The following is an 8,934-nucleotide window of genomic DNA, read 5'->3' as shown; positions in this document are numbered from 1 at the left end:
ATGACCCAGCTTTTTAGAGACACTGGATTCAGTGGACAGGAGCTCTTTATTTGAGGTTTTTTTTTTTTTTCCTCAAATTGAGGGTGAGAAATTTGGGCTGTATCTTAAATTCGAAAGAATACAGCAGCTTTCAATACTCTTAACATCTGTCAAGGGACACGTTGCACAACCTCTGTAATGTTGAAAAATAGTTGGTGCTTATGTAACAAGGGAAACAAATATTGGAAAATAATTACCAACTGATCAGTAAGGACACACTGCAGGTAGCCTGTACCGTCTCGAAGAACTATGAACATCAGGTTCTTCCCTGCAAAAAAGTTACACAATTCATAATCAGAGATGCCAATCAGAAGAATGTGCTGATGTGTGTACAGCAAAAGATGATTTGACAAGTTACTACTGACAAATATTTTGGTTACAGTTTTCATATTTTTTACAACATGTTTATAAAGGCATTGCGAGAGGGTGTGTGGGTGGTTCATGGGAGTCAGAAATCAGAACACCACACAGGCCTTCGGGTTGCAACCAGCAACCCCCCCCAGGGTCTGTACGTGCTGAAATATAAACCCATAATCAAAAGGAGAAAGCAAACCTAAACACAACTACAAAGTGCTGCTATAAGCAGGATCTTGCCACCTCCACTAATCTGCGAGGCACGAGATTAACTGATGGTCTCCTATTCCCTCACCACTTTAATGGGGTTGCCAAGATAACACAATTAATGTCCCAGGGACTGTACTTTCCCAGTATGGGTATCTAAACAAAACCAAATCGAGCGTCTGTCTTCTTCCGCCGTCTCCGCTGCCTCCTCTTGTTCTTTTCTGCCACCTGCTGCTATATCAGGCACACGCAGCCTTTTCTTTTACTCAGTCCGTACACTTTCGTTCTCTTTGTTTATTCCAGTTCTCCAGCCAAAGTTTCCGCTGCGTTGTAGCTTGCAAGGGCTAACCCAAGGAATAGGAGAGCATCATTTTTATGGGATCGACAGTCTCCCCAAGACCTGCCCCCCCAAACAATCAAAGAGGTCCACGTGACACACCCACGCTCTACCTCTGTGTCATCACCATGATTGACAGGCTGGTCAAACAGGGCTTCCAACCCTCCCCTGCAGGATCAGGCATGCTCCTGATAGCCAGCACAGATCTCCCCTGTCACAGGCATACATAGAAAAATATACTTTTGTACCTTGTTTGCGCAACCTGTGCACCCAGCCAAACACTTTCACACGCTGATCCCTGAATTCCTCCAAACATCGAATCTTAAGCTGAAATCAGAAAACAAACATGTTATTAGCTGGCTTATGTTGTACTTTCAAAGCAGACTGGAATAAACCACATGCGATTTCTAAACTGCGTGTAATTGATCAATCAGTGAAGTTTACTGTGCAGACTTGGAGTTTCAGATGCAGATACAGCCATGATGTACCAGAGGAGCAATGTGCTAGTTATCTTAACTGAGCGCCTTTTAAAACCATGCAATCTAAATCCATACAGTTTGGTGGTTTTCTAGAGAACATCGTATTACAGAGGGAGTTCAGATTTTAATAATTTCCTTCACGCCACCCCCCCCCATTCTCAATGAGGCCTCCACGTAGAACCCAGTTGATAAGGACTTATTAGATTTCACTGCATTACATTTAAAATGTTGCTCAAACCAGTACCATATGAACCCAGACTCACTGTTTTAGGCTCTGGAAGACTAGGATCATTCTTGATCACAATCTTTTTAGCTTCTTCCAAGTTCTTTTCTCTGCGAATTGCATCTTCAAGGGGCCGCTCTTAAAAAATGTAAAAAAAAAAAAAAAAAAAAAAAAAAAAAAAAAAAAAAAAAATCACATTATGTACATTCACAGGAAAAATAATTAATAACAACAAAAATCAAATACAGTTTTAAGCACTATAACTGACCTCTTTTTTATCTTTGGCTTCATTTTTCATTTGTTCCCGATGCCAGAGCTTTACAACATTCTTCATCTGGGTTTTAGATATAAGAGCCCAACGCTAAAAAATGAAAATACATATGCATTTTAATATTAACCAAATTACAATTGAGAGTCTACATGTGTCAATAAATAAATAAATAAATCAATAATCTCCCACCCCCAAAATATACTACATATATTTACCTCATCATCCTTTTGAGAGTCGACATAAATGTTGGGAAATGGTTCCTTTCCAAAAAATAACACTGCCTGAAAAGAGAGAAAAACTACGATTACTTAATGATGTGACAACCAAGAATTTAAATTAATGTACATCTTATTGGCACTGGCGACATCACCACGTACCCCTTTTTTCTTGAGTTGAAGAAATTCTTTGCAGTTTACACACACACACACACACATATACATATATATATATATATATATATATATATATATATATATATATATATATATATATATATACACACACACAGTACCAGTCAAAAGTTTGAGTACACTTGCTGGAAACTAGGTTTTTTCATAATTGACAATGTTTTACATCGTAAACGTTTCTGTAGATACTTGAAAAAGAAATCATGTTACAATATACAAAAAAACCAAAACAAAAAAAGGAGTATCAAAGCAATGTTCAAGAAAATTGAAAATTGTCTCTAAATCTTGGATTCCTCAAAATTGCCACCCTTTGCCTTAATAACAGCTTCACAAACATGAGGCATTCGGTTAACAAGTTTCAGCAGGAAATCACCCGACATGTCTTCCCAGCTCTTCTGCAGCAATTCCCAGAGATGTAGGGCACTTCTGGGTAGCTTTGCTTCGACTCTTCTGTCCAGTTTGTCCTGTATAAGTTCTATGGGTTTGAGGTCTGGAGACTGCGCAGGCCAGGTCATTAGACTGAGTTGTCCTTCACTTTCCTTCTTCGCCAGATAGTTCTTGCACAACTTTGAGGTGTGTTTCAGGTCATTATCTTGCTGAAGAATGAAGGACTGCTCAACTAGCCGTAATCCTGATGGAATGGCATGCCTCTGAAGTATGCTATGATAGCCATGCTGGTTGAGCTTGCCATGGACTTGGTAAAGATCACCAACTCTGTCACCAGCAAAGCAACCCCAGACCACGACACTGCCTCCTCCATGCTTTACAGTGGGAACCACACATGCAGAATTCATGCGCTCACCCTCTCTGCGTCTTACAAATACTCTGCGGTTGTATCCAAATATTACAAATTTTGACTCATCGGTCCACAGACCGACTTCCACTCCTCAAACGTCCAGTTTCTGTGTTTTTTTGGCCCAGGCAAGTCTCTTCCTCTTATTTTGCACTCTTAACAATGGTTTCTTTGCAGCAATTCTGCCAGTTAGGCTAGCTTCACGCAATCTCCTCTGAACAGTTGATGTTGAAACATCTGTACTTCTAGTAGCATTTAGCTAACTATATTTATAGTAATCATGGACCCTCACCTGTTAACAATAATTGGTGACAAAAAGGTTAATTAGGTAACATGCTAGTTAACTCAGAGAACATCTAAAAAAGACACTTATACTTAGGCCAACACCATGTTATACACATTTCAGACTTTTAACTGACTTGGGCTTCAGACTGAAATCCCCTTGCTTTGGGTGACCATTTCATTGAAATTGACAAGATTTACATTTTCATTAAAAAATTAAATTTTTGAATGCAATTCACTTATGATTATCAGCTTATATAAGTACGCGCATCATATAATGAAATATTAAGTGTTTATAGACAAGTTTATACAGTTAAAAGCATAGATAATCATGAAAAACCTGGTTTCAAGCAGGTGTACTCAAACTTTTGACTGGTACTGTGTGTATTATTTATATATATATATATATATATATATATATATATATATATATATATATATATATATATATAGAGAGCTGAGGAGAGGAGGGGAGAGAAGAGAGAGGTAGAGATGATAATAGATTTGCCAATGCCACCAGATCTTTTTATATATTAAAGTCTCTAGAAATCTCTCCTGAAACAATATAGAGAGAGAGAGAGAGAGAGAGAGAGAGAGAGAGAGAGAGAGAGAGAGAGAGAGTTTGAAAATGAAATGGGGGCAGTGATAACATTGCCAATGCCAGGAAAATGTATTTAAAGTCTAGAACCAACTGAAACAATATACATTAATCCATCATTATTATACAACATATACATTTAAAAAAAAAAAAAAAAAAACTTTAAATACAGAGGTGTTGCGAATTATTGAAGGGTTCTTATACAGCGTGCTACAGTGACACACAGAGCAGCATTTTAGTATACCGTGACCCCTTTTGTATGGGTTTTACTGTATTTTAATGTTATTACATTGTATGAAGGGTAAAACATAAATTGAAGCGTTTCTAAAATAAATCTTTGAGGAGAACATATTGAAGATCAGTGCCGGCAAGGGGGTGGGCCCTGCACCACAGAATGTCCCTTTGACCCACCCAAGTTCACGCTCCTTAGCAGAAAAGAGAGCTTCGGTGGGCCAAAATTGTGTATTACCTTCCCTGTTTCATTTTCTAGCTATATCCAATACATTTTTAAACCTGTCACCAGAATTTACAAATAGTTCTTGTCGGACATGCCCGAATGCAGATACTCGCAAATCACGTCAAATTATTCAAAAAATATCTGCCAACTCTATTTCAATTTAACAAACTGAAAAGATTACATCCAGTTTAAGAAGCCTTTAGAGAGAGTGAGAGAGAAGTACTGTAGTTAAGGAACATTAACAGAGTGAAGAAAAAGGTTAGTAAACTGAGATTAGTGCTGTTTTATGAGATGTGAAAGTAAAAAAAAGAAAATAGTATAATGCAAACTCACCTATTAACAAAAACAAATCATCTATTAACAACAAAACAGCATACCTTAAATTGAAGTTCAATTTACCCTAGGTGCAGAAGTTATTTATTTGAGCTGTGTACAAAAAAACAGTTTTCCTTAAATTTAAATTCAATTTACCCTAGGGTGTGCAAGATCTTTATTACAGCTGTGTATTTTGCTCGAGTTTATTTAAATAGGTATTTGAACTGTGCAAGCCCAATGTGTCAATCATTCCCTTCAGCCTCGCCCACTTCCCTTGAGGAAACCCGGGCTTGCTGTCTGCCGGCACATTCATCCAATCACAACTAACTTTAGAGGCACATTCATCCAATCACAGCTGACTTTAGCTGGAACCCAAAACTGACACTCAGACAAGTTCTGGATGGGGGCTCTGAGCTTTACAGAAGGACCGGGCTGAAGTTAGTTACGTATTCCCGATTCGAGGCTGAAGTTAGTTACTTATTCACACAGTTACTTATTGAATATTAGCTCTTAATACTTTGAAATTAAAAAAAAAAAAAACACATCTAAGATACTTGAAAATTTGATTTATGAATAGATTGTTCTATCAACTTTAATTTGTGATTTTTTTCACTAGTTCTCTTTTTAATCTTTGTATAAATGTTTGTTTCATTTCTTCTACTCTCCATTAATGTGGATTAAAGTCTACAACAAAATATATATTTATATATCTATATATATATATATATATATATATAATATATATATATACACACATACAGTGTTTTACTTTAGGTACACACTTTCTGGAGCAACAGTCAACAGTGGAAATCACTCTCTCTATGATATAACGAAAGAGTAATTGGATTTTATATGATGGCCTAAAGGAAGACTCCTAGATAATTGAAAAAAATCACAAAATAAAAGCTGCAATGTGTAATGTAATTTACATATGGGTGCAAGTACTGACGTAAACAACACACTTTATAGTAGCATTAGAGAAATTGAATTTCCAGAAATGTGGTGCATTGCACGTACCAGGTCACTGCCTGATAACATATGTCTGTCACAAAAGGAAACAGTTGAAAATAAACTAAAATCTGCTGCTTCTAGTTCTAGTACAACTGCTGATGACGACCTTAATAAAGATAATCCAAGGCAGCCTGTTTTAAAATCCTAGCCATGTCGACATATGTTTGGACAGCGAGAGAGAAAAGCTTCAATGCTAGTTGCTACAAAACACATCCCTGGCTTGAGCATTCTGTAATAAGAGATGTCTGCTTTTGCTTTCCTTGTTGCATTTCTGGGGTAATAAATGACAGGGATACCGTGTTTACCAATTGGAAATCTGCGCCTGTATGTGAAAGGGGTTTTCACAAACATGGCATGAGTTGTGTTCATTTACAAGCTGTTGCCGCTTGGAGTGAGTTTAAACACAGACAGGCAACAGGAGAAACCATTAGTTCTCTGTTAGGCCCCAAACAAGTGGGGAAAAACAGGTACTATTTAAAGCATTGGCGTATTCTCACTGTCAATGAACTCCCCCTTCGAAGGAATAGTGATAAAATTAATGTGAACTGTTTTACAAGTGGGGTTTTCATAAAGCTATTTGAATACACTCTACAGAAAGATCCTACATTAGCAGAGAGAGTGAAGACTATGCCACAGAATGCAAAGTATACATTCAAAGATACACACAATAAGGTGAGAGAGACATTCCGTAAAATGGTACTTTAAATATATGCATTCTGAATATAGTGGGTACTGTATCAAAAGTGATAGGACACAAGGTAAGTGCAATGTAAAAAATCTGGCCATCGTGGTATACCTGAGGAACACCTTATTGGCTTGCTTTAATTACATTAGTTGGATGCAGAATACATTACAGCTCAGATACTACCTCTCTGAAGTAGGCTTTAATGCTGGCATTATCATCCGCCAGTGGATGATGACGCATCTGTGATAAATGGAGTTTATGCTGCAAAGAAAACTAGGAAGACCCATTCCATTGTTACAATAATAAATAATAATAATAATAATAATAATAATAATAATAATAAATAATAATAATAATAATAATAATAATAATAATAATAATTTAATTAGTATAGTGCCTTTCATTAAAAGAAATCCCAAAGCACTTTACATTTAAAAAAAAAGACAAAATACATAAAACAATACAATAAAAACTACACAGTGCAGCAAGCCAATTATAAAAATGGGTCTTGAGGCATGATTTAAACAGAGATTCAGAGTCCCTGACAGACCTTGGAAGGGAGTTCCACAGACCACAGACCAAAAGGCACGATCTCCCATAGTTAGTAATTTTGTTCTTGGCACAGAAAGGACATCAGTTTTAGCTGACTGCAAGTTGCGTTGGGGAATGTAGCAGCAAAGCAGAACCTTGATGCAAGATGGACCCAGGCTATTCAAAGCCTTGAAGTCAGCAGCAATATCTTAAAGTCAATTCTATATTTAACTGGTAACCAGTGGAGAGATGCTAAAACTGGGGTTATATGGTCATCAGCTGCACTTGGTAGCAGAGCATGCATTTCAAAGTGAACCATGTGAAAGAGATGTTTTTTCTTTGTAATTCTCAGTATGCATTCTTACATCGGCACTACATTACTCAAAGTTACAGTGGCCCTTCACAAAAGAAATTGCTGGAAATTCGCTGGACAAGCCATTTTGAAAAACCCAATTGCACAACATAATCCAGATCAAATGAGGAAATCCAATTACCAAAGCTTTGAAAAACCAGCCAATGAGCACAGTGCACAGCGTAAATTTTGTTCGTAAAAGTCTTGCAGACAAGGGAGGGAATTATATAGGAGGGTGCATTTCCAGTAACACACTTGTAAATGCCAGCTGAGCTTTTGTTTCCCTTAAGATAAACACTGTATCAAATCTGAATTCAATCCATCTGCTGACTCTGTGGAATGGCAGGTAATGTGTTTACATAGGTTTTAACAAGAATTTATAGCCAGAAACTGCACCATTTAATGCACAGTACTGATAAAGTAAGGTTACTGTGTTGGTGTTTTTGTAGAATCAATAGTTAAATAATTACAATCTCCTTTAAATTACCTTCAATGCAGTTTTGTAGGCTGATTCAGGTCAACACAAACAGAGCTACTGAAAAGAAGTGCAAAACTTGAGGTTTGCTGCAGTCTATTGACTGGTAAGCAACTTAAGTTTGAAATGTGTTTTTGTTTTCCCAAATTAATTTACAATAAAAACTATTTAATATCACCCAAGTTTCTGTGACTGCATATTAGTATCACAACAATGGGAACCAATAAGGAAAAAAATCATAATATCACTTTGGGTATCACAGTACGGTTATTATCATGCACAGTGATCGGTAAAACAATTAATTTCTAAACCACTAATATTACTTGAAAATAAAAACATACATCTAGACACTTAAGTCGCTATTGAAACTGCTGTACAATAATTGAAATGACTTGACATATAATGTGCACAATAACTTATCAATGTGTATTTTTAGTGTTTAAAGTATCAGACTACATTGAATGAAATTAAATAGAAAAGACAATACTGTAATCAATGCACTTCTGTATGTGGAGTTTCCGTTTAATACATATCGACATTTATTTTGTGTTTTTTTTTAATTGTTTTTATTTACATTGTTGTTGATCACTGAACTTCGGATTTAGAGGGTACATACAGTTCATTTAACTCACTCAAAAATAGAAAATTCTGCCAAAATTTTGCTCGCTAAGCTTTAATAGGTCATTTTAAACAAATAAAGTGAGGAAAATACAGAAATTATGAATTTGTTTATGAAATATAGGTAAAAACATTATTGCATATACCTTTCAGTTCAGGGCGGTGAGCGTCAGATGTCACTAAAGGCTGCAAAATAATTTAACAGAACTCGCACACTCAAACACAGAATTCTACCAAGTTCCTTGGCCTTTATTATATTAATCTAAAGGGGAAAAATGCGGAAAATAAAATAAAATAAAAATCTGAAGTTATCTACAAAAATATAGTAAAACAAAATACAGCTTTAACTTCGGGCCACGCCATATCATATGCAACTTACACCTAACCCGTAAACATTATCCCTAACCCTAACCCTAACCTGTAAACATTATCCCTAACCCTAACCCTAACCCTGTCACTATCAAACTATTACTATTATTTCAACACCGTTTCTTTTGCAC

General features: G+C 36.3%; 1 protein-coding gene and 1 long non-coding RNA gene across 3 annotated transcripts in view; both read right to left on the bottom strand.

Moving 5' to 3' along the window:
* Positions 1 to 1,769, bottom strand: part of LOC121327226 (asparagine--tRNA ligase, cytoplasmic-like) — a gene marked incomplete at its 5' end in the record, with an annotated part of 5,919 nt that extends 4,150 nt beyond the window's left edge. The window contains 3 exons of the mRNA XM_041271116.1: positions 161 to 307; positions 1,186 to 1,264; positions 1,680 to 1,769. Of these exons, the coding sequence (XP_041127050.1) occupies positions 161 to 307; positions 1,186 to 1,264; positions 1,680 to 1,769 (316 nt within the window). The remainder of the gene's footprint in view (positions 1 to 160; positions 308 to 1,185; positions 1,265 to 1,679) is intronic.
* A 139-nt stretch (positions 1,770 to 1,908) lies between these two features.
* On the bottom strand, positions 1,909 to 7,844 carry LOC121304520. Of its 2 annotated transcripts, none has more exons than XR_005947965.1 (3): positions 7,829 to 7,844; positions 2,126 to 2,191; positions 1,909 to 2,000 (listed from the first exon to the last, which is right to left on the bottom strand). It is a non-coding gene; the product is annotated as an uncharacterized LOC121304520 (long non-coding RNA). The 2 variants fall into 2 exon arrangements; XR_005947964.1 differs by lacking the exon at positions 7,829 to 7,844 and adding an exon at positions 6,642 to 6,664.
* Between the last annotated feature and the right edge of the window lie 1,090 nt (positions 7,845 to 8,934).

This window comes from Polyodon spathula, chromosome 2, assembly GCF_017654505.1.
Source record: "Polyodon spathula isolate WHYD16114869_AA chromosome 2, ASM1765450v1, whole genome shotgun sequence".
Lineage (NCBI taxonomy): Eukaryota > Metazoa > Chordata > Actinopteri > Acipenseriformes > Polyodontidae > Polyodon > Polyodon spathula.
This window is presented reverse-complemented; position numbering and strand designations above follow the sequence as displayed.